The sequence below is a fragment of the Saccoglossus kowalevskii genome, chromosome 3 (assembly GCF_978046115.1).
Source record: "Saccoglossus kowalevskii chromosome 3, keSacKowa6.1, whole genome shotgun sequence".
Classification (NCBI taxonomy): Eukaryota; Metazoa; Hemichordata; class Enteropneusta; family Harrimaniidae; genus Saccoglossus; species Saccoglossus kowalevskii.
Window position 1 is genome coordinate 39,307,197 of NC_140643.1, and position 27,888 is coordinate 39,335,084.

The 27,888-nt window shown below is 33.6% G+C and overlaps 1 protein-coding gene across 1 annotated transcript; it reads right to left on the reverse strand.

Annotated features, from left to right (window-relative positions):
• On the reverse strand, positions 1 to 27,807 carry LOC146747971 (uncharacterized). The gene is made up of 4 exons (XM_085496598.1): positions 27,723 to 27,807; positions 27,485 to 27,629; positions 902 to 1,171; positions 1 to 740 (listed from the first exon to the last, which is right to left on the reverse strand). Exons 1-4 carry the CDS (start codon positions 27,757 to 27,759, stop codon positions 350 to 352), a joined length of 843 nt encoding a protein of 280 aa, XP_085352724.1. The 5' UTR covers positions 27,760 to 27,807; the 3' UTR covers positions 1 to 349.
• Between the last annotated feature and the right edge of the window lie 81 nt (positions 27,808 to 27,888).

Here is a 27,888-nt window from a genome sequence, read left to right on the forward strand (position 1 = left end):
TAGTTTATATATAATACCTTTTATTTCAAGTTTACAGTAAAAAGTGCCTTTGGACAAATACACAAAAACATGTGAATATGACTGTTATGATGATATCTTATTATTTATCATTTATAGGTAGCATAATGATATTTCAATTAGAAAATTAAATTCATTCATCAATCTATATTATACTAAAGTTCAGAACACATTATGGAAATTTAAAATGTCCTTAGTAATTTAAATACAAATTGTATTAAGTGTTGTAACAACAGTTTATGGGGGCTCAGAGATGGAAGACGAAATAAGAAATACCGAAGTCACGTGGATAGTAATAGATCGATAGCCGAATTTTAGCTTCACTCATGATCTATTGAAACACACTGTAAAACAATATAGAAACATGCATATATATGAAATAAACTGAATAATGTGATTTAGTCGATCCACTATTGCCTTCAGACTCAGCATCGGTGCCATAGTCACCATCTCCGCCCTCAGCAAGAGTTTCAGCTTCTCCACTTTCGCCAGTTCCACCAACCCCAGTACCAGTGTCATCACTATTACCAATAATAGTCCCACCTTCTCCATCACCACCATCAACAGTCTCATCACCGAGTTCCCTGCCAGGACTAACACCGCTAGTACAAAATATATTCATTTCCTGCAGCATGTCTGCAGCCTGCATCATTTGTGAACCCACCAATGGACATGACTGTTGTACAATATTCATTTGGCACATGATCCAGTTATTGAACTCCCTGAATATAAACATAAAATGATGCATCGAAAGACTTTTGGTCAGATATACTGTTTATAAATATTTCAAACAAATACACTCTTAACATTACAATGCACACTCATTATCCTGTGAGGATATTGATGAGACATTGTTGCTAGAATTAGAATTGAATGAACTCACTCGCACAGTCTTTCATCAACAGGATTTTCCATGAAGATAGCATGGACAGATTCAGCACATGCCAGACCCTCATCTCCTAGGTTACACACATCATTTGGTACCATGAAATCATCAAATGGAGACACAATCCCTTCACAAAACATGTCTACAAAATGCTGACGATGCTCATTTCTAAATTGATCCATCATGCCAGTCATAACAATGTCAATTGAAGAGGCACATGTTTCTATACGAGACTCCAAACACACTTCGACATCTTCAACCTTCTGGCTGGATAAAGAAGGGTTCAAACATAATGATTATTTGAATTGATACTTGATGAAGTACATATTTATTTATGCACTTTGCAAAATGATATATATCATTAATTTATTATCATCATTGTTTGACATTGTGTCGGTAGTTAAGTCTCATTCATAAAAGTTATTATCATTATATTTGTTTGTCAAAATGTTGCAATGTTAATTCTAATTAAGATCACGACCAGGATTGTGCTATCAAAATTTCATATGGTGAAAAGTAAGCAATCAATCGTATAAACTATACATACTCACACCCATCAAAATGAGGGAAAATTAGATTGAATTAGACCATAATCACTTATGACACCCAATATCTATATAGTATTTAGGGTAGGTGAATTAGACCATACTTACTTACAGTTGCCTTGAATGACACCCAATATCTATATAGTATTTAGGGTAGGTGAATTAGACCATACTTACTTACAGTTGTCTTGAATGACACTCAATATCTATTTAGTATTAAGGGTAGGTGATTTAGACCATGCTTACGAATGACACCAATATGTATCTAGTATTTAGGGTAGGTGAATTAGACCATACTTACATACAGTTGTCTTGAATGACACCCAATACCTATCTAGTATTTAGGGTAGGTGAATTAGACCATACGTACGAATGACACCTAATATCTATCTAGTATTTAGGGTAGCTGAATTAGACCATACTTACGACTGACACCAATTATCTATCTAGTATTTAGGGTAGGTGAATTAGACCATACATAAGAATGACACCCAATATCTATCTAGTATTTAGGGTAGGTGAATTAGACCATACTTACGAATGACACCCAATATCTATCTAGTATTTAGGGTAGGTGAATTAGACCATACTTACAAATGACACTCAATATCTATCTAATATTTAGGGTAGGTGAATTAGACCATACATGCGAATGACACCAATATGTATCTAGTATTTAGGGTAGGTGAATTAGACCATACTTACAAATGACACCAATATGTATCTAGTATTTAGGGTAGGTGAATTAGACCATACTTACGAATGACACTCAATATCTATCTAGTATTTAGGGTATTTAGGGTATTTAGGCGATTAGGTGCCGTACGCGAGCGCCGGTTCGAGTCACGCACGCAGTACGTATTTACTATAATTAGACATAGTCTTTACCTTGCCGTTTATTCGGTGTTATTTGCTTACTTTACTTCCTATGTCGACAGCAACTATGAGTTTAAAAATTATTTCTCAGTATTTATTCACTGTTAAAATGCTGTACCATTACTTTCACCATCCTACTACAGCCAGATCTGAAGGCCTTTGCCGCATTCTGGCCATGCTGTGTGGCGCGTATCGCGTGGACGGGTTTCACGTTCTCTGCACGTAATAAGCTCGGTTATTAAGCATCCTTTTTTTGGGGATGCCCGGTGGCCGAGGGGAAGACGTGTAGTGGCGTGAAGCTAGGCGATTAGGTGCCGTACGCGAGCGCCGGTTCGAGTCACGCACGCAGTACGTATTTACTATAATTAGACATAGTCTTTACCTTGCCGTTTATTCGGTGTTATTTGCTTACTAGTATTTAGGGTAGGTGAATTAGACCATACATACGAATGACACCCAATATCTATATAGTATTTAGGGTAGGTGAATTAGACCATACTTATTTAAGTTGTCTTGACTGACACCCAATATGTATCTAGTATTTACTTACAGTTGTCTTGACTGACACCCAATATTTTATCTAGTATTTAGGGTAGGTGAATTACACCATACTTACTTACAGTTGTCTTGACTGACATCCAATATGTATCTAGTATTTAGGGTAGGTGAATTAGACCATACTTACTTACAGTTGTCTTGACTGACATCCAGTTTTTTATATAGTATTTAGGGTAGGTGAATTAGACCATACTTACTTACAGTTGTCTTGAATGACACCCAATATGTATCTAGTATTTAGGGTAGGTGAATTAGACCATACTTACTTACAGTTGTCTTGACTGACACCCAATATGTATCTAGTATTTAGGGTAGGTGAATTAGACCATACTTACTTACAGTTGTCTTGACTGACACCCAATATGTATCTAGTATTTAGGGTAGGTGAATTAGACCATACTTACTTACAGTTGTCTTGACTGACATCCAGTTTTTTATATAGTATTTAGGGTAGGTGAATTAGACCATACTTTCTTAAAGTTGTCTTGAATGACACCCAATATGTATCTAGTATTTAGGGTAGGTGAATTAGACCATACTTACTTACAGTTGTCTTGACTGACATCCAATATTTTATCTAATATTTAGGGTAGGTGAATTACACCATACTTACTTACAGTTGTCTTGAATGATACCCAATATTTTATCTAGTATTTAGTGTAGGTGAATTAGACCATACTTACTTAGAGTTGTCTTGAATGACACCCAATATTTTATCTAGTGTTTAGGGTAGGTGAATTAGACCATACTTACTTACAGTTGTCTTGAATGACACCCAATATTTTATCTAGTGTTTAGGGTAGGTGAATTAGACCATACTTACTTACAGTTGTGTTGAATGATACCCAATATTTTATCTAGTGTTTAGGGTAGGTGAATTAGACCATACTTACTTACAGTTGTCTTGAATGACACCCAATATATGTATTTAGTATTTAGGGTAGGTGAATTAGACCATACTTACTTACAGTTGTCTTGAATGACACCCAATATTTTATCTAGTGTTTAGGGTAGGTGAATTAGACCATACTTACTTACAGTTGTCTTGAATGACACCCAATATTTTATCTAGTATTTAGGGTAGGTGAATTAGACCATACTTACTTACAGTTGTCTTGAATGACACCCAATATTTTATCTAGTATTTAGGGTAGGTGAATTAGACCATACTTACTTACAGTTGTCTTGAATGACACCCAATATTTTATCTAGTGTTTAGGGTAGGTGAATTAGACCATACTTACTTACAGTTGTCTTGAATGATACCCAATATTTTATCTAGTGTTTAGGGTAGGTGAATTAGAACATACTTACTTACAGTTGTCTTGGATGACACCCAATATATGTATTTAGTATTTAGGATAGGTGAATTAGACCATACTTACTTACAGTTGTCTTGAATGACACCCAATATTTTATCTAGTATTTAGGGTAGGTGAATTAGACCATACTTACTTACAGTTGTCTTGAATGATACCCAATATTTTATCTAGTGTTTAGGGTAGGTGAATTAGAACATACTTACTTACAGTTGTCTTGGATGACACCCAATATATGTATTTAGTATTTAGGATAGGTGAATTAGACCATACTTACTTACAGTTGTCTTGAATGACACCCAATATTTTATCTAGTATTTAGGGTAGGTGAATTAGACCATACTTACTTACAGTTGTCTTGAATGACACCCAATATTTTATCTAGTGTTTAGGGTAGGTGAATTAGACCATACTTAATTACAGTTGTCTTGAATGATACCCAATATTTATCTAGTATTTAGGGTAGGTGAATTAGACCATACTTACTTAGAGTTGTCTTGAATAACACCCAATATTTTATCTAGTGTTTAGGGTAGGTGGATTAGACCATACTTACTTACAGTTGTCTTGAATGATACCCAATATTTTATCTAGTGTTTAGGGTAGGTGAATTAGACCATACTTACTTACAGTTGTCTTCAATGATACCCAATATTTATCTAGTATTTAGGGTAGGTGAATTAGACCATACTTACTTACAGTTGTCTTGACTGACACCCAATATGTATCTGGTATTTAGGGTAGGTGAATTAGACCATACTTAATTACAGTTGTCTTGACTGACATCCAGTTTTTTATATAGTATTTAGGGTAGGTGAATTAGACCATACTTTCTTAAAGTTGTCTTGAATGACACCCAATATTTTATCTAGTATTTAGGGTAGGTGAATTTGACCATACTTACTTACAGTTGTCTTGACTGACATCCAATATTTTATCTAGTATTTAGGGTAGGTGAATTACACCATACTTACTTACAGTTGTCTTGAATGATACCCAATATTTTATCTAGTATTTAGTGTAGGTGAATTAGACCATACTTACTTACAGTTGTCTTGACTGACACCCAATATTTTATCTAGTGTTTAGGGTAGGTGAATTAGACCATACTTACTTACAGTTGTCTTGAATGACACCCAATATTTTATCTAGTGTTTAGGGTAGGTGAATTAGACCATACTTACTTACAGTTGTCTTGACTGACACCCAATATTTTATCTAGTATTTAGGGTAGGTGAATTAGACCATACTTACTTACAGTTGTCTTGAATGACACCCAATATTTTATCTAGTGTTTAGGGTAGGTGAATTAGACCATACTTACTTACAGTTGTCTTGACTGACACCCAATATTTTATCTAGTGTTTAGGGTAGGTGAATTAGACCATACTTACTTACAGTTGTCTTGAATGACACCCAATATTTTATCTAGTGTTTAGGGTAGGTGAATTAGACCATACTTACTTACAGTTGTCTTGACTGACACCCAATATTTTATCTAGTATTTAGGGTAGGTGAATTAGACCATACTTACTTACAGTTGTCTTGAATGACACCCAATATTTTATCTAGTGTTTAGGGTAGGTGAATTAGACCATACTTACTTACAGTTGTCTTGAATGACACCCAATATTTTATCTAGTGTTTAGGGTAGGTGAATTAGACCATACTTACTTACAGTTGTCTTGAATGACACCCAATATATGTATTTAGTATTTAGGATAGGTGAATTAGACCATACTTACTTACAGTTGTCTTGAATGACACCCAATATTTTATCTAGTGTTTAGGGTAGGTGAATTAGACCATACTTACTTACAGTTGTCTTGAATGACACCCAATATTTTATCTAGTATTTAGGGTAGGTGAATTAGACCATACTTACTTACAGTTGTCTTGAATGACACCCAATATTTTATCTAGTGTTTAGGGTAGGTGAATTAGACCATACTTAATTACAGTTGTCTTGAATGATACCCAATATTTATCTAGTATTTAGGGTAGGTGAATTAGACCATACTTACTTAGAGTTGTCTTGAATAACACCCAATATTTTATCTAGTGTTTAGGGTAGGTGGATTAGACCATACTTACTTACAGTTGTCTTGAATGACACCCAATATTTTATCTAGTATTTAGGGTAGGTGAATTAGACCATACTTACTTACAGTTGTCTTGACTGACATCCAGTTTTTTATATAGTATTTAGGGTAGGTGAATTAGACCATACTTACTTACAGTTGTCTTGAATGATACCCAATATTTTATCTAGTGTTTAGGGTAGGTGAATTAGACCATACTTACTTACAGTTGTCTTGAATGACACCCAATATTTTATCTAGTGTTTAGGGTAGGTGAATTAGACCATACTTACTTACAGTTGTCTTGAATGACACCCAATATATGTATTTAGTATTTAGGATAGGTGAATTAGACCATACTTACTTACAGTTGTCTTGAATGACACCCAATATTTTATCTAGTGTTTAGGGTAGGTGAATTAGACCATACTTACTTACAGTTGTCTTGAATGACACCCAATATTTTATCTAGTATTTAGGGTAGGTGAATTAGACCATACTTACTTACAGTTGTCTTGAATGACACCCAATATTTTATCTAGTGTTTAGGGTAGGTGAATTAGACCATACTTAATTACAGTTGTCTTGAATGATACCCAATATTTATCTAGTATTTAGGGTAGGTGAATTAGACCATACTTACTTAGAGTTGTCTTGAATAACACCCAATATTTTATCTAGTGTTTAGGGTAGGTGGATTAGACCATACTTACTTACAGTTGTCTTGAATGACACCCAATATTTTATCTAGTATTTAGGGTAGGTGAATTAGACCATACTTACTTACAGTTGTCTTGACTGACATCCAGTTTTTTATATAGTATTTAGGGTAGGTGAATTAGACCATACTTACTTACAGTTGTCTTGAATGATACCCAATATTTTATCTAGTGTTTAGGGTAGGTGAATTAGACCATACTTACTTACAGTTGTCTTCAATGATACCCAATATTTATCTAGTATTTAGGGTAGGTGAATTAGACCATACTTACTTACAGTTGTCTTGACTGACACCCAATATTTTATCTAGTGTTTAGGGTAGGTGAATTAGACCATACTTACTTACAGTTGTCTTGAATGATACCCAATATTTTATCTAGTGTTTAGGGTAGGTGAATTAGACCATACTTACTTACAGTTGTCTTGAATGACACCCAATATTTTATCTAGTATTTAGGGTAGGTGAATTAGACCATACTTACTTACAGTTGTCTTGAATGACACCCAATATTTTATCTAGTATTTAGGGTAGGTGGATTAGACCATACTTACTTACAGTTGTCTTGAATGATACCCAATATTTTATCTAGTGTTTAGGGTAGGTGAATTAGACCATACTTACTTACAGTTGTCTTCAATGATACCCAATATTTATCTAGTATTTAGGGTAGGTGAATTAGACCATACTTACTTACAGTTGTCTTGAATGACACCCAATATTTTATCTAGTGTTTAGGGTAGGTGAATTAGACCATACTTACTTACAGTTGTCTTGAATGACACCCAATATTTTATCTAGTCTTTAGGGTAGGTGAATTAGACCATACTTACTTACAGTTGTCTTGAATGACACCCAATATTTTATCTAGTGTTTAGGGTAGGTGAATTAGACCATACTTACTTACAGTTGTCTTGAATGGCACCCAATATTTTATCTAGTGTTTAGGGTAGGTGAATTAGACCATACTTACTTACAGTTGTCTTGAATGACACCCAATATTTTATCTAGTGTTTAGGGTAGGTGAATTAGACCATACTTACTTACAGTTGTGTTGAATGATACCCAATGTTTTATCTAGTATTTAGGGTAGGTGAATTAGACCATACTTACTTACAGTTGTCTTGAATGACACCCAATATTTTATCTAGTATTTAGGGTAGGTGAATTAGACCATACTTACTTACAGTTGTCTTGAATGACACCCAATATTTTACCTAGTGTTTCGGGTAGGTGAATTAGACCATACTTACTTACACCCAATATATGCATTTAGTATTTAGGATAGGTGGATTAGACCATACTTACTTACAGTTGTCTTGAATGACACCCAATATTTTATCTAGTGTTTAGGGTAGGTGAATTAGACCATACTTACTTACAGTTGTCTTGAATGACACCCAATATTTTATCTAGTCTTTAGGGTAGGTGAATTAGACCATACTTACTTACAGTTGTCTTGAATGACACCCAATATTTTATCTAGTGTTTAGGGTAGGTGAATTAGACCATACTTACTTACAGTTGTCTTGAATGGCACCCAATATTTTATCTAGTGTTTAGGGTAGGTGAATTAGACCATACTTACTTACAGTTGTCTTGAATGACACCCATATTTTATCTAGTGTTTAGGGTAGGTGAATTAGACCATACTTACTTACAGTTGTGTTGAATGATACCCAATATTTTATCTAGTGTTTAGGGTAGGTGAATTAGACCATACTTACTTACAGTTGTCTTGAATGACACCCAATATATGTATTTAGTATTTAGGATAGGTGAATTAGACCATACTTACTTACAGTTGTCTTGAATGACACCCAATATTTTATCTAGTATTTAGGGTAGGTGAATTAGACCATACTTACTTACAGTTGTCTTGAATGACACCCAATATTTTATCTAGTGTTTAGGGTAGGTGAATTAGACCATACTTACTTACAGTTGTCTTGAATGACACCCAATATTTTATCTAGTGTTTAGGGTAGGTGAATTAGACCATACTTACTTACAGTTGTCTTGAATGACACCCAATATATGTATTTAGTATTTAGGATAGGTGAATTAGACCATACTTACTTACAGTTGTCTTGAATGACACCCAATATTTTATCTAGTATTTAGGGTAGGTGAATTAGACCATACTTACTTACAGTTGTCTTGAATGACACCCAATATATGTATTTAGTATTTAGGATAGGTGAATTAGACCATACTTACTTACAGTTGTCTTGAATGACACCCAATATTTTATCTAGTATTTAGAGTAGGTGAATTAGACCATACTTACTCACAATTGTCTTGAATGATACCAAATATTTTATCTAGTGTTTAGGGTAGGCGAATTAGACCATACTTACTTACAGTTGTCTTGAATGATACCCAATATTTATCTAGTATTTATGGTAGGTGAATTAGACCATACTTACTTAGAGTTGTCTTGAATAACACCCAATATTTTATCTAGTGTTTAGGGTAGGTGAATTAGACCATACTTACTTACAGTTGTCTTGAATGACACCCAATATTTTATCTAGTGTTTAGGGTAGGTGAATTAGACCATACTTACTTACAGTTGTCTTGAATGACGCCCAATATTTTATCTAGTGTTTCGGCTAGGTGAATTAGACCATACTTACTTACAGTTGTCTTGAATGACACCCAATATTTTATCTAGTATTTAGGGTAGGTGAATTAGACCATACTTACTTACAGTTGTCTTGAATGACACCCAATATATGTATTTAGTATTTAGGATAGGTGAATTAGACCATACTTACTTACAGTTGTCTTGAATGACACCCAATATTTTATCTAGTATTTAGGGTAGGTGAATTAGACCATACTTACTCACAATTGTCTTGAATGATACCCAATATTTTATCTAGTGTTTAGGGTAGGCGAATTAGACCATACTTACTTACAGTTGTCTTGAATGATACCCAATATTTATCTAGTATTTATGGTAGGTGAATTAGACCATACATACTTAGAGTTGTCTTGAATAACACCCAATATTTTATCTAGTGTTTAGGGTAGGTGAATTAGACCATACTTACTTACAGTTGTCTTGAATGACACCCAATATTTTATCTAGTGTTTCGGCTAGGTGAATTAGACCATACTTACTTACAGTTGTCTTGACTGGCATCCAGTTTTTTATATAGTATTTAGGGTAGGTGAATTAGACCATACTTACTTACAGTTGTTTTGAATGACACCCAATATTTTATCTAGTATTTAGGGTAGGTGAATTGCACCATACTTACTTACAGTTGTCTTCAATGATACCCAATATTTATCTAGTATTTAGGATAGGTGAATTACACCATACTTACTTACAGTTGTCTTGAATGATACCCAATATTTATCTAGTATTTAGGGTTGGCGAATTAGACCATACTTACTTACAGTTGTCTTGAATGATACCCAATATTTTATATAGAATTTAGGGTAGGTGAATTACACCATATTTACTTACAGTTGTCTTGAATAATACCCAATATTTTATCTAGTATTTAGGGTAGGTGAATTACACCATACTTACTTACAGTTGTCTTGAATGATACCCAATATTTTATCTAGTATTTAGGGTAGGTGAATTAGACCATACTTACTTACAGTTGTCTTGAATGACACCCAATATTTCACCTAGTATTTAGGGTAGGTGAATTAGACCATACTTACTTACAGTTGTCTTGTATGACACCCATATTTTATCTAGTGTTTAGGGTAGGTGAATTAGACCATACTTACTTACAGTTGTCTTGACTGACACCCAATATGTATCTAGTATTTAGGGTAGGTGAATTAGACCATACTTACTTACAGTTGTCTTGACTGACATCCAGTTTTTTATATAGTATTTAGGGTAGGTGAATTAGACCATACTTACTTACAGTTGTCTTGAATGACACCCAATATTTTATCTAGTATTTAGGGTAGGTGAATTAGACCATACTTACTTACAGTTGTCTTGAATGACACCCAATATTTTATCTAGTGTTTAGGGTAGGTGAATTAGACCATACTTACTTACAGTTGTCTTGAATGACACCCAATATTTTATCTAGTGTTTAGGGTAGGTGAATTAGACCATACTTAATTACAGTTGTCTTGAATGATACCCAATATTTTATCTAGTGTTTCGGGTAGGTGAATTAGACCATACTTACTTACAGTTGTCTTGAATAATACCCAATATTTTATCTAGTGTTTAGGGTAGGTGAATTAGACCATACTTACTTACAGTTGTCTTCAATGACACCCAATATTTTATCTAGTATTTAGGGTAGGTGAATTAGACCATACTTACTTACAGTTGTCTTCAATGACACCCAATATTTTATCTCGTGTTTAGGGTAGGTGAATTAGACCATACTTAATTACAGTTGTCTTGAATGATACCCAATATTTATCTAGTATTTAGGGTAGGTGAATTAGACCATACTTACTTAGAGTTGTCTTGAATAACACCCAATATTTTATCTAGTGTTTAGGGTAGGTGAATTAGACCATACTTACTTACAGTTGTCTTGAATGATACCCAATATTTTATCTAGTGTTTAGGGTAGGTGAATTAGACCATACTTACTTACAGTTGTCTTCAATGATACCCAATATTTATCTAGTATTTAGGGTAGGTGAATTATACCATACTTACTTACAGTTGTCTTGACTGAAACCCAATATGTATCTAGTATTTAGGGTAGGTGAATTAGACCATACTTACTTACAGTTGTCTTGACTGACATCCAGTTTTTTATATAGTATTTAGGGTAGGTGAATTAGACCATACTTTCTTAAAGTTGTCTTGAATGACACCCAATATGTATCTAGTATTTAGGGTAGGTGAATTAGACCATACTTACTTACAGTTGTCTTGACTGACATCCAATATTTTATCTCGTGTTTAGGGTAGGTGAATTAGACCATACTTACTTACAGTTGTCTTGAATGACACCCAATATTTTATCTAGTATTTAGGGTAGGTGAATTAGACCATACTTACTTACAGTTGTCTTGAATGACACCCAATATTTTATCTAGTGTTTAGGGTAGGTGAATTAGACCATACTTACTTACAGTTGTCTTGAATGACACCCAATATTTTATCTAGTATTTAGGGTAGGTGAATTAGACCATACTTACTTACAGTTGTCTTGAATGACACCCAATATTTTATCTAGTATTTAGGGTAGGTGAATTAGACCATACTTACTTACAGTTGTCTTGAATGACACCCAATATTTTATCTAGTGTTTACGGTAGGTGAATTAGACCATACTTACTTACAGTTGTCTTGAAAGATACCCAATATTTTATCTAGTGTTTAGGGTAGGTGAATTAGACCATACTTACTTACAGTTGTCTTGAATGACACCCAATATATGTATTTAGTATTTAGGATAGGTGAATTAGACCATACTTACTTACAGTTGTCTTGAATGACACCTAATATTTTATCTAGTGTTTAGGGTAGGTGAATTAGACCATACTTACTTACAGTTGTCTTGAATGACACCCAATATATGTATTTAGTATTTAGGATAGGTGAATTAGACCATACTTACTTACAGTTGTCTTGAATGACACCCAATATTTTATCTAGTATTTAGGGTAGGTGAATTAGACCATACTTACTCACAGTTGTCTTGAATGATACCCAATATTTTATCTAGTGTTTAGGGTAGGCGAATTAGACCATACTTACTTACAGTTGTCTTGAATGATACCCAATATTTATCTAGTATTTATGGTAGGTGAATTAGACCATACTTACTTAGAGTTGTCTTGAATGACACCCAATATTTTATCTAGTTTTTAGGGTAGGTGAATTAGACCATACTTACTTACAGTTGTCTTGAATGACACCCAATATTTTACCTAGTGTTTAGGGTAGGTGAATTAGACCATACTTACTTACAGTTGTCTTGAATGACACCCAATATTTTATCTAGTGTTTAGGGTAGGTGAATTAGACCATACTTACTTACAGTTGTCTTGAAAGATACCCAATATTTTATCTAGTGTTTAGGGTAGGTGAATTAGACCATACTTACTTACAGTTGTCTTGAATGACACCCAATATATGTATTTAGTATTTAGGATAGGTGAATTAGACCATACTTACTTACAGTTGTCTTGAATGACACCCAATATTTTATCTAGTATTTAGGGTAGGTGAATTAGACCATACTTACTTACACCCAATATATGCATTTAGTATTTAGGATAGGTGAATTAGACCATACTTACTTACAGTTGTCTTGAATGATACCCAATATTTTATCTAGTATTTAGGGTAGGTGAATTAGACCATACTTACTCACAGTTGTCTTGAATGATACCCAATATTTTATCTAGTATTTAGGGTAGGTGAATTAGACCATACTTACTTACAGTTGTCTTGAATGACACCCAATATTTTATCTAGTGTTTAGGGTAGGTGAATTAGACCATACTTACTTACAGTTGTCTTGAATGACACCCAATATTTTATCTAGTGTTTAGGGTAGGTGAATTAGACCATACTTAATTACAGTTGTCTTGAATGATACCCAATATTTTATCTAGTGTTTCGGGTAGGTGAATTAGACCATACTTACTTACAGTTGTCTTGAATGACATCCAATATTTTATCTAGTGTTTAGGGTAGGTGAATTAGACCATACTTACTTACAGTTGTCTTGAATGATACCCAATATTTTATCTAGTGTTTAGGGTAGGTGAATTAGAACATACTTACTTACAGTTGTCTTGGATGACACCCAATATATGTATTTAGTATTTAGGATAGGTGAATTAGACCATACTTACTTACAGTTGTCTTGAATGACACCCAATATTTTATCTAGTATTTAGGGTAGGTGAATTAGACCATACTTACTTACAGTTGTCTTGAATGACACCCAATATTTTATCTAGTGTTTAGGGTAGGTGAATTAGACCATACTTAATTACAGTTGTCTTGAATGATACCCAATATTTATCTAGTATTTAGGGTAGGTGAATTAGACCATACTTACTTAGAGTTGTCTTGAATGACACCCAATATTTTATCTAGTGTTTAGGGTAGGTGAATTACACCATACTTACTTACAGTTGTCTTGAATGACACCCAATATTTTATCTAGTGTTTAGGGTAGGTGAATTAGACCATACTTACTTACAGTTGTCTTGAATGACACCCAATATTTTATCTAGTGTTTAGGGTAGGTGAATTAGACCATACTTAATTACATTTGTCTTGAATGATACCCAATATTTTATCTAGTGTTTAGGGTAGGTGAATTAGACCATACTTACTTACAGTTGTCTTGAATGACACCCAATATTTTATCTAGTGTTTAGGGTAGGTGAATTAGACCATACTTAATTACAGTTGTCTTGAATGATACCCAATATTTATCTAGTATTTAGGGTAGGTGAATTAGACCATACTTACTTAGAGTTGTCTTGAATGACACCCAATATTTTATCTAGTGTTTAGGGTAGGTGAATTACACCATACTTACTTACAGTTGTCTTGAATGACACCCAATATTTTATCTAGTGTTTAGGGTAGGTGAATTAGACCATACTTACTTACAGTTGTCTTGAATGACACCCAATATTTTATCTAGTATTTAGGGTAGGTGAATTAGACCATACTTACTTACAGTTGTCTTGAATGACACCCAATATTTTATCTAGTGTTTAGGGTAGGTGAATTAGACCATACTTACTTAGAGTTGTCTTGAATGACACCCAATATTTTATCTAGTATTTAGGGTAGGTGAATTACACCATACTTACTTACAGTTGTCTTGAATGACACCCAATATTTTATCTAGTGTTTAGGGTAGGCGAATTAGACCATACTTACTTACAGTTGTCTTGAATGATACCCAATATTTATCTAGTATTTAGGGTAGGTGAATTAGACCATACTTACTTAGAGTTGTCTTGAATGACACCCAATATTTTATCTAGTATTTAGGGTAGGTGAATTACACCATACTTACTTACAGTTGTCTTGAATGATACCCAATATTTTATCTAGTGTTTAGGGTAGGTGAATTACACCATACTTACTTAGAGTTGTCTTGAATGACACCCAATATTTTATCTAGTTTTTAGGGTAGGTGAATTAGACCATACTTACTTACAGTTGTCTTGAATGACACCCAATATTTTATCTAGTGTTTAGGGTAGGCGAATTAGACCATACTTACTTACAGTTGTCTTGAATGATACCCAATATTTATCTAGTATTTATGGTAGGTGAATTAGACCATACTTACTTACAGTTGTCTTGAATGACACCCAATATTTTATCTAGTGTTTAGGGTAGGTGAATTAGACCATACTTACTTACAGTTGTCTTGAATGACACCCAATATTTTATCTAGTATTTAGGGTAGGTGAATTAGACCATACTTACTTACAGTTGTCTTGAATGACACCCAATATTTTATCTAGTGTTTAGGGTAGGTGAATTAGACCATACTTACTTACAGTTGTCTTGAATGACACCCAATATTTTATCTAGTGTTTAGGGTAGGTGAATTAGACCATACTTAATTACAGTTGTCTTGAATGATACCCAATATTTTATCTAGTGTTTCGGGTAGGTGAATTAGACCATACTTACTTACAGTTGTCTTGAATAATACCCAATATTTTATCTAGTGTTTAGGGTAGGTGAATTAGACCATACTTACTTACAGTTGTCTTGAATGACATCCAATATTTTATCTAGTGTTTAGGGTAGGCGAATTAGACCATACTTACTTACAGTTGTCTTGAATGATACCCAATATTTATCTAGTATTTATGGTAGGTGAATTAGACCATACTTACTTAGAGTTGTCTTGAATGACACCCAATATTTTATCTAGTTTTTAGGGTAGGTGAATTAGACCATACTTACTTACAGTTGTCTTGAATGACACCCAATATTTTACCTAGTGTTTAGGGTAGGTGAATTAGACCATACTTACTTACAGTTGTCTTGAATGACACCCAATATTTTATCTAGTATTTAGGGTAGGTGAATTACACCATATTTACTTACAGTTGTCTTGACTGACATCCAGTTTTTTATATAGTATTTAGGGTAGGTGAATTAGGCCATACTTACTTACAGTTGTGTTGAATGATACCCAATATTTTATCTAATATTTAGGGTAGGTGAATTAGACCATACTTACTTACAGTTGTCTTGACTGACATCCAGTTTTTTATATAGTATTAGGGTAGGTGAATTACACCATACTTACAGTTGTCTTGAATGACACCCAATATTTTATCTAGTATTTAGGGTAGGTGAATTGCACCATACTTACTTACAGTTGTCTTGAATGACACCCAATATTTTATCTAGTGTTTAGGGTAGGTGAATTAGACCATACTTACTTACAGTTGTCTTGAATGACACCCAATATTTTATTTAGTATTTAGGGTAGGTGAATTAGACCATACTTACTTACAGTTGTCTTGAATGACATCCAATATTTTATCTAGTATTTAGGGTAGGTGAATTAGACCATACTTTCTTAAAGTTGTCTTGAATGACACCCAATATGTATCTAGTATTTAGGGTAGGTGAATTAGACCATACTTACTTACAGTTGTCTTGACTGACATCCAATATTTTATCTAGTATTTAGGGTAGGTGAATTAGACCATACTTACTTACAGTTGTCTTGAATGACACCCAATATTTTACCTAGTATTTAGGGTAGGTGAATTAGACCATACTTACTTACAGTTGTCTTGTATGACACCCATATTTTATCTAGTGTTTAGGGTAGGTGAATTAGACCATACTTACTTACAGTTGTCTTGACTGACACCCAATATTTTATCTAGTGTTTAGGGTAGGTGAATTAGACCATACTTACTTACAGTTGTCTTCAATGATACCCAATATTTTATCTAGTATTTAGGGTAGGTGAATTAGACCATACTTACTTACAGTTGTCTTGACTGACATCCAGTTTTTTATATAGTATTTAGGGTAGGTGAATTAGACCATACTTACTTACAGTTGTCTTGAATGACACCCAATATTTTATCTAGTATTTAGGATAGGTGAATTAGACCATACTTACTTACAGTTGTCTTGACTGACACCCAATATTTTATCTAGTGTTTAGGGTAGGTGAATTAGACCATACTTACTTACAGTTGTCTTGAATGACACCCAATATTTTATCTAGTGTTTAGGGTAGGTGAATTAGACCATACTTACTTACAGTTGTCTTGACTGGTATCCAGTTTTTTATATAGTATTTAGGGTAGGTGAATTAGACCATACTTACTTACAGTTGTTTTGAATGACACCCAATATTTTATCTAGTATTTAGGGTAGGTGAATTGCACCATACTTACTTACAGTTGTCTTGAATGACACCCAATATTTTATCTAGTGTTTAGGGTAGGTGAATTAGAACATACTTACTTACAGTTGTCTTGAATGACACCCAATATTTTATCTAGTGTTTAGGGTAGGTGAATTAGACCATACTTACTTACAGTTGTCTTGAATGACACCCAATATTTTATCTAGTGTTTAGGGTAGGTGAATTAGACCATACTTACTTACAGTTGTCTTGAATGACACCCAATATTTTATCTAGTGTTTAGGATAGGTGAATTAGACCATACTTACTTACAGTTGTCTTGAATGACACCCAATATTTTATCTAGTGTTTCGGGTAGGTGAATTAGACCATACTTACTTACAGTTGTCTTGACTGGCATCCAGTTTTTTATATAGTATTAGGGTAGGTGAATTACACCATACTTACAGTTGTCTTGAATGACACCCAATATTTTATCTAGTATTTAGGGTAGGTGAATTGCACCATACTTACTTACAGTTGTCTTGAATGACACCCAATATTTTATCTAGTGTTTAGGGTAGGTGAATTAGACCATACTTACTTACAGTTGTCTTGAATGACACCCAATATTTTATTTAGTATTTAGGGTAGGTGAATTACACCATACTTACTTACAGTTGTGTTGAATGATACCCAATATTTTATATAGTATTTAGGGTAGGTGAATTAGACCATACTTTCTTAAAGTTGTCTTGAATGACACCCAATATGTATCTAGTATTTAGGGTAGGTGAATTAGACCATACTTACTTACAGTTGTCTTGACTGACATCCAATATTTTATCTAGTATTTAGGGTAGGTGAATTAGACCATACTTACTTACAGTTGTCTTGACTGACACCCAATATTTTATCTAGTGTTTAGGGTAGGTGAATTAGACCATACTTACTTACAGTTGTCTTGTATGACACCCATATTTTATCTAGTGTTTAGGGTAGGTGAATTAGACCATACTTACTTACAGTTGTCTTGACTGACACCCAATATTGTATCTAGTGTTTAGGGTAGGTGAATTAGACCATACTTACTTACAGTTGTCTTCAATGATACCCAATATTTTATCTAGTATTTAGGGTAGGTGAATTAGACCATACTTACTTACAGTTGTCTTGACTGACATCCAGTTTTTTATATAGTATTTAGGGTAGGTGAATTAGACCATACTTACTTACAGTTGTCTTGAATGACACCCAATATTTTATCTAGTATTTAGGATAGGTGAATTAGACCATACTTACTTACAGTTGTCTTGACTGACACCCAATATTTTATCTAGTGTTTAGGGTAGGTGAATTAGACCATACTTACTTACAGTTGTCTTGAATGACACCCAATATTTTATCTAGTGTTTAGGGTAGGTGAATTAGACCATACTTACTTACAGTTGTCTTGACTGGCATCCAGTTTTTTATATAGTATTTAGGGTAGGTGAATTAGACCATACTTACTTACAGTTGTTTTGAATGACACCCAATATTTTATCTAGTATTTAGGGTAGGTGAATGGCACCATACTTACTTACAGTTGTCTTGAATGACACCCAATATTTTATCTAGTGTTTAGGGTAGGTGAATTAGAACATACTTACTTACAGTTGTCTTGAATGACACCCAATATTTTATCTAGTGTTTAGGGTAGGTGAATTAGACCATACTTACTTACAGTTGTCTTGAATGACACCCAATATTTTATCTAGTGTTTCGGGTAGGTGAATTAGACCATACTTACTTACAGTTGTCTTGACTGGCATCCAGTTTTTTAAATAGTATTTAGGGTAGGTGAATTAGACCATACTTACTTACAGTTGTTTTGAATGACACCCAATATTTTATCTAGTATTTAGGGTAGGTGAATTGCACCATACTTACTTACAGTTGTCTTGAATGACACCCAATATTTTATCTAGTATTTAGGGTAGGTGAATTACACCATACTTACTTACAGTTGTCTTGAATGATACCCAATATTTTATCTCGTATTTAGGGTAGGTGAATTAGACCATACTTACTTACAGTTGTCTTGAATGATACCCAATATTTTATATAGAATTTAGGGTAGGTGAATTACACCATATTTACTTACAGTTGTCTTGAATAATACCCAATATTTTATCTAGTATTTAGGGTAGGTGAATTACACCATACTTACTTACAGTTGTCTTGAATGATACCCAATATTTTATCTAGTATTTAGGGTAGGTGTATTAGACCATACTTACTTACAGTTGTCTTGAATGACACCCAATATTTCACCTAGTATTTAGGGTAGGTGAATTAGACCATACTTACTTACAGTTGTCTTGTATGACACCCATATTTTATCTAGTGTTTAGGGTAGGTGAATTAGACCATACTTACTTACAGTTGTCTTGACTGACACCCAATATGTATCTAGTATTTAGGGTAGGTGAATTAGACCATACTTACTTACAGTTGTCTTGACTGACATCCAGTTTTTTATATAGTATTTAGGGTAGGTGAATTAGACAATACTTACTTACAGTTGTCTTGAATGACACCCAATATTTTATCTAGTGTTTAGGGTAGGTGAATTAGACCATACTTACTTACAGTTGTCTTGAATGACACCCAATATTTTATCTAGTATTTAGTGTAGGTGAATTAGACCATACTTACTTACAGTTGTCTTGAATGACACCCAATATTTTATCTAGTGTTTAGGGTAGGTGAATTAGACCATACTTACTTACAGTTGTCTTGAATGACACCCAATATTTTATCTAGTGTTTAGGGTAGGTGAATTAGACCATACTTAATTACAGTTGTCTTGAATGATACCCAATATTTTATCTAGTGTTTAGGGTAGGTAAATTAGACCATACTTACTTACAGTTGTCTTGAATGACACCCAATATATGTATTTAGTATTTAGGATAGGTGAATTAGACCATACTTACTTACAGTTGTCTTGAATGACACCCAATATTTTATCTAGTATTTAGGGTAGGTGAATTAGACCATACTTACTTACAGTTGTCTTCAATGACACCCAATATTTTATCTCGTGTTTAGGGTAGGTGAATTAGACCATACTTAATTACAGTTGTCTTGAATGATACCCAATATTTATCTAGTATTTAGGGTAGGTGAATTAGACCATACTTACTTAGAGTTGTCTTGAATAACACCCAATATTTTATCTAGTGTTTAGGGTAGGTGAATTAGACCATACTTACTTACAGTTGTCTTGAATGATACCCAATATTTTATCTAGTGTTTAGGGTAGGTGAATTAGACCATACTTACTTACAGTTGTCTTCAATGATACCCAATATTTATCTAGTATTTAGGGTAGGTGAATTATACCATACTTACTTACAGTTGTCTTGACTGAAACCCAATATGTATCTAGTATTTAGGGTAGGTGAATTAGACCATACTTACTTACAGTTGTCTTGACTGACATCCAGTTTTTTATATAGTATTTAGGGTAGGTGAATTAGACCATACTTTCTTAAAGTTGTCTTGAATGACACCCAATATGTATCTAGTATTTAGGGTAGGTGAATTAGACCATACTTACTTACAGCTGTCTTGACTGACATCCAATATTTTATCTAGTATTTAGGGTAGGTGAATTACACCATACTTACTTACAGTTGTCTTGAATGATACCCAATATTTTATCTAGTATTTAGTGTAGGTGAATTAGACCATACTTACTTACAGTTGTCTTGACTGACACCCAATATTTTATCTAGTGTTTAGGGTAGGTGAATTAGACCATACTTACTTACTTACAGTTGTCTTGAATGACACCCAATATTTTATCTAGTATTTAGGGTAGGTGAATTAGACCATACTTACTTACAGTTGTCTTGAATGACACCCAATATTTTATCTAGTTTTTAGGGTAGGTGAATTAGACCATACTTACTTACAGTTGTCTTGAATGACACCCAATATTTTATCTAGTGTTTAGGGTAGGTGAATTAGACCATACTTACTTACAGTTGTCTTGAATGACACCCAATATTTTATCTAGTGTTTACGGTAGGTGAATTAGACCATACTTACTTACAGTTGTCTTGAAAGATACCCAATATTTTATCTAGTGTTTAGGGTAGGTGAATTAGACCATACTTACTTACAGTTGTCTTGAATGACACCCAATATATGTATTTAGTATTTAGGATAGGTGAATTAGACCATACTTACTTACAGTTGTCTTGAATGACACCCAATATTTTATCTAGTATTTAGGGTAGGTGAATTAGACCATACTTACTTACAGTTGTCTTGAATGACACCCAATATATGTATTTAGTATTTAGGATAGGTGAATTAGACCATACTTACTTACAGTTGTCTTGAATGACACCCAATATTTTATCTAGTATTTAGGGTAGGTGAATTAGACCATACTTACTCACAGTTGTCTTGAATGATACCCAATATTTTATCTAGTGTTTAGGGTAGGTGAATTAGACCATACTTACTTACAGTTGTCTTGACTTACATCCAATATTTTATCTAGTGTTTAGGGTAGGTGAATTACACCATATTTACTTACAGTTGTCTTGAATGACACCCAATATTTTATCTAGTGTTTAGGGTAGGTGAATTAGACCATACTTACTTACAGTTGTCTTGAATGACATCCAATATTTTATCTAGTATTTATGGTAGGTGAATTAGACCATACTTACTTAGAGTTGTCTTGAATGACACCCAATATTTTATCTAGTTTTTAGGGTAGGTGAATTAGACCATACTTACTTACAGTTGTCTTGAATGACATCCAATATTTTATCTAGTATTTATGGTAGGTGAATTAGACCATACTTACTTAGAGTTGTCTTGAATGACACCCAATATTTTATCTAGTTTTTAGGGTAGGTGAATTAGACCATACTTACTTACAGTTGTCTTGAATGACACCCAATATTTTACCTAGTGTTTAGGGTAGGTGAATTAGACCATACTTACTTACAGTTGTCTTGAATGACACCCAATATTTTACCTAGTGTTTAGGGTAGGTGAATTGCACCATACTTACTTACAGTTGTCTTGAATGACACCCAATATTTTATCTAGTGTTTAGGGTAGGTGAATTAGACCATACTTACTTACAGTTGTCTTGACTGGCACCCAATATTTTATCTAGTGTTTACGGTAGGTGAATTAGACCATACTTACTTACAGTTGTCTTGAATGACACCCAATATTTTATCTAGTGTTTACGGTAGGTGAATTAGACCATACTTACTTACAGTTGTCTTGAATGACACCCAATATTTTATCTAGTGTTTAGGGTAGGTGAATTAGACCATACTTACTTACAGTTGTCTTGAAAGATACCCAATATTTTATCTAGTGTTTAGGGTAGGTGAATTAGACCATACTTACTTACAGTTGTCTTGAATGACACCCAATATTTTATCTAGTGTTTACGGTAGGTGAATTAGACCATACTTACTTACAGTTGTCTTGAATGACACCCAATATTTTATCTAGTGTTTAGGGTAGGTGAATTAGACCATACTTACTTACAGTTGTCTTGAATGACACCCAATATTTTATCTAGTGTTTACGGTAGGTGAATTAGACCATACTTACTTACAGTTGTCTTGAATGACACCCAATATTTTATCTAGTGTTTAGGGTAGGTGAATTAGACCATACTTACTTACAGTTGTCTTGAAAGATACCCAATATTTTATCTAGTGTTTAGGGTAGGTGAATTAGACCATACTTACTTACAGTTGTCTTGAATGACACCCAATATATGTATTTAGTGTTTAGGGTAGGTGAATTAGACCATACTTACTTACAGTTGTCTTGAAAGATACCCAATATTTTATCTAGTTTTTAGGGTAGGTGAATTAGACCATACTTACTTACAGTTGTCTTGAATGACACCCAATATTTTATCTAGTGTTTACGGTAGGTGAATTAGACCATACTTACTTACAGTTGTCTTGAATGACACCCAATATTTTATCTAGTGTTTAGGGTAGGTGAATTAGACCATACTTACTTACAGTTGTCTTGAAAGATACCCAATATTTTATCTAGTGTTTAGGGTAGGTGAATTAGACCATACTTACTTACAGTTGTCTTGAATGACACCCAATATATGTATTTAGTATTTAGGATAGGTGAATTAGACCATACTTACTTACAGTTGTCTTGAATGACACCCAATATTTTATCTAGTATTTAGGGTAGGTGAATTAGACCATACTTACTTACACCCAATATATGCATTTAGTATTTAGGATAGGTGAATTAGACCATACTTACTTACAGTTGTCTTGAATGACACCCAATATTTTATCTAGTATTTAGGGTAGGTGAATTAGACCATACTTACTTACACCCAATATATGCATTTAGTATTTAGGATAGGTGAATTAGACCATACTTACTTACAGTTGTCTTGAATGATACCCAATATTTTATCTAGTATTTAGGGTAGGTGAATTAGACCATACTTACTCACAGTTGTCTTGAATGATACCCATATTTTATCTAGTATTTAGGGTAGGTGAATTAGACCATACTTACTCACAGTTGTCTTGTATGACACCCAATATTTTATCTAGTATTTAGGGTAGGTGAATTAGACCATACTTACTTACAGTTGTCTTGAATGATACCCAATATTTTATCTAGTATTTAGGGTAGGTGAATTAGACCATACTTACTTACAGTTGTCTTGAATGACACCCAATATTTTATCTAGTGTTTAGGGTAGGTGAATTAGACCATACTTACTTAGAGTTGTCTTGAATGACACCCAATATTTTATCTAGTGTTTAGGGTAGGTGAATTAGACCATACTTACTTACAGTTGTCTTGAATGATACCCAATATTTTATCTAGTATTTAGGGTAGGTGAATTAGACCATACTTACTTACAGTTGTCTTGAATGACACCCAATATTTTATCTAGTGTTTAGGGTAGGTGAATTAGACCATACTTACTTACAGTTGTCTTGAATGACACCCAATATTTTATCTAGTGTTTAGGGTAGGTGAATTAGACCATACTTACTTAGAGTTGTCTTGAATGACACCCAATATTTTATCTAGTGTTTAGGGTAGGTGAATTAGACCATACTTACTTACAGTTGTCTTGAATGACACCCAATATTTTATATAGTATTTAGGGTAGGTGAATTAGACCATACTTTCTTAAAGTTGTCTTGAATGACACCCAATATGTATCTAGTATTTAGGGTAGGTGAATTAGACCATACTTACTTACAGTTGTCTTGACTGACATCCAGTTTTTTATATAGTATTTAGGGTAGGTGAATTAGACCATACTTACTTACAGTTGTCTTGAATGACACCCAATATTTTATCTAGTGTTTAGGGTAGGTGAATTAGACCATACTTACTTACAGTTGTCTTGAATGACACCCAATATTTTACCTAGTGTTTAGGGTAGGTGAATTAGACCATACTTACTTACAGTTGTCTTGACTGACATCCAGTTTTTTATATAGTATTTAGGGTAGGTGAATTAGACCATACTTACTTACAGTTGTCTTGAATGACACCCAATATTTTACCTAGTGTTTAGGGTAGGTGAATTAGACCATACTTACTTACAGTTGTCTTGACTGACATCCAGTTTTTTATATAGTATTTAGGGTAGATGAATTGCACCATACTTACTTACAGTTGTCTTGAATGACACCCAATATTTTATCTAGTGTTTAGGGTAGGTGAATTAGACCATACTTACTTACAGTTGTCTTGACTGACATCCAGTTTTTTATCTAGTGTTTAGGGTAGGTGAATTAGACCATACTTACTTACAGTTGTCTTGACTGACATCCAGTTTTTTATATAATATTTAGGGTAGGTGAATTAGACCATACTTACTTACAGTTGTCTTGAATGACACCCAATATTTTATCTAGTGTTTAGGGTAGGTGAATTAGACCATACTTACTTAGAGTTGTCTTGAATGACACCCAATATTTTATCTAGTGTTTAGGGTAGGTGAATTAGACCATACTTACTTACAGTTGTCTTGAATGATACCCAATATTTTATCTAGTATTTAGGGTAGGTGAATTAGACCATACTTACTTACAGTTGTCTTGAATGACACCCAATATTTTATCTAGTGTTTAGGGTAGGTGAATTAGACCATACTTACTTACAGTTGTCTTGAATGACACCCAATATTTTATCTAGTGTTTAGGGTAGGTGAATTAGACCATACTTACTTAGAGTTGTCTTGAATGACACCCAATATTTTATCTAGTGTTTAGGGTAGGTGAATTAGACCATACTTACTTAGAGTTGTCTTGACTGACACCCAATATTTTATCTAGTGTTTAGGGTAGGTGAATTAGACCATACTTACTTACAGTTGTCTTGAATGACACCCAATATTTTATCTAGTTTTTAGGGTAGGTGAATTAGACCATACTTACTTACAGTTGTCTTGAATGACACCCAATATTTTACCTAGTGTTTAGGGTAGGTGAATTAGACCATACTTACTTACAGTTGTCTTGACTGACATCCAGTTTTTTATATAGTATTAGGGTAGGTGAATTACACCATACTTACAGTTGTCTTGAATGACACCCAATATTTTATCTAGTATTTAGGGTAGGTGAATTGCACCATACTTACTTACAGTTGTCTTGAATGACACCCAATATTTTATCTAGTGTTTAGGGTAGGTGAATTAGACCATACTTACTTACAGTTGTCTTGAATGACACCCAATATTTTATCTAGTATTTAGGGTAGGTGAATTAGACCATACTTACTTACAGTTGTCTTGAATGACACCCAATATTTTATTTAGTATTTAGGGTAGGTGAATTACACCATACTTACTTACAGTTGTGTTGAATGATACCCAATATTTTATATAGTATTTAGGGTAGGTGAATTAGACCATACTTTCTTAAAGTTGTCTTGAATGACACCCAATATGTATCTAGTATTTAGGGTAGGTGAATTAGACCATACTTACTTACAGTTGTCTTGACTGACATCCAGTTTTTTATATAGTATTTAGGGTAGGTGAATTAGACCATACTTACTTACAGTTGTCTTGAATGACACCCAATATTTTATCTAGTGTTTAGGGTAGGTGAATTAGACCATACTTACTTACAGTTGTCTTGAATGACACCCAATATTTTACCTAGTGTTTAGGGTAGGTGAATTAGACCATACTTACTTACAGTTGTCTTGACTGACATCCAGTTTTTTATATAGTATTTAGGGTAGGTGAATTAGACCATACTTACTTACAGTTGTCTTGAATGACACCCAATATTTTACCTAGTGTTTAGGGTAGGTGAATTAGACCATACTTACTTACAGTTGTCTTGACTGACATCCAGTTTTTTATATAGTATTTAGGGTAGATGAATTGCACCATACTTACTTACAGTTGTCTTGAATGACACCCAATATTTTATCTAGTGTTTAGGGTAGGTGAATTAGACCATACTTACTTACAGTTGTCTTGACTGACATCCAGTTTTTTATCTAGTGTTTAGGGTAGGTGAATTAGACCATACTTACTTACAGTTGTCTTGACTGACATCCAGTTTTTTATATAATATTTAGGGTAGGTGAATTAGACCATACTTACTTACAGTTGTCTTGAATGACACCCAATATTTTACCTAGTGTTTAGGGTGGGTGAATTAGACCATACTTACTTACAGTTGTCTTGACTGACATCCAGTTTTTTATATAGTATTTAGGGTAGGTGAATTAGAACATACTTACTTACAGTTGTCTTGAATGACACCCAATATTTTATCTAGTATTTAGGGTAGGTGAATTAGACCATACTTACTTACAGTTGTCTTGAATGATACCCAATATTTTATCTAGTATTTAGGGTAGGTGAATTAGACCATACTTACTTACAGTTGTCTTGAATGACACCAATATTTTATCTAGTGTTTAGGGTAGGTGAATTAGACCATACTTACTTACAGTTGTCTTGAATGACACCCAATATTTTATCTAGTATTTAGGGTAGGTGAATTAGACCATACTTACTTACAGTTGTCTTGAATGACACCCAATATTTATATAATATTTAGGGTAGGTGAATTAGACCATACTTACACGCAATCTTCCTGGCTGATTCTTAACTGGGTGATTAATTCTCTGTCACATATTAATTGAGCGCCGCTTAACCACATCGGCAAATCCACCATCGATGTCGGGCAGGGTGGGTGGTAAATCTGACTGTCAGAGATTCCTATCATGACTAGAGAATTTAAAACAAAAATAATTTCAGCAATGCTATATATGCAGCATGTTGGTGTATTTCATACATGTCGTATAGCCAAACTTTACTTACCTGAAAATACAGCAATGTGAAGTATTCTCAAGTCCATAATTATTGGGCACGATCTGATAAATCACGTGGAATTGTTTGAATTGGGGGAAATGGAAGAGTGATTTTTGTGTAGCTACGTACTCACAGTACGACAGATAATAACTACACACACCAAGATACATGCTAA

Bases quoted from the DNA above. Each gene is read 5' to 3' on its own strand.
- LOC146747971 (XM_085496598.1), bottom strand. From the start codon at position 27,759: ATGGACTTGAGAATACTTCACATTGCTGTATTTTCAG. The intron at 27,630-27,722 runs GTAAGTAAAGTT...TAAATTCTCTAG, and splicing joins TCACATTGCTGTATTTTCAG to TCATGATAGGAATCTCTGAC. The intron at 1,172-27,484 runs GTAAGTATGGTC...TTCTTTATCCAG, and splicing joins ATCAGCCAGGAAGATTGCGT to CCAGAAGGTTGAAGATGTCG.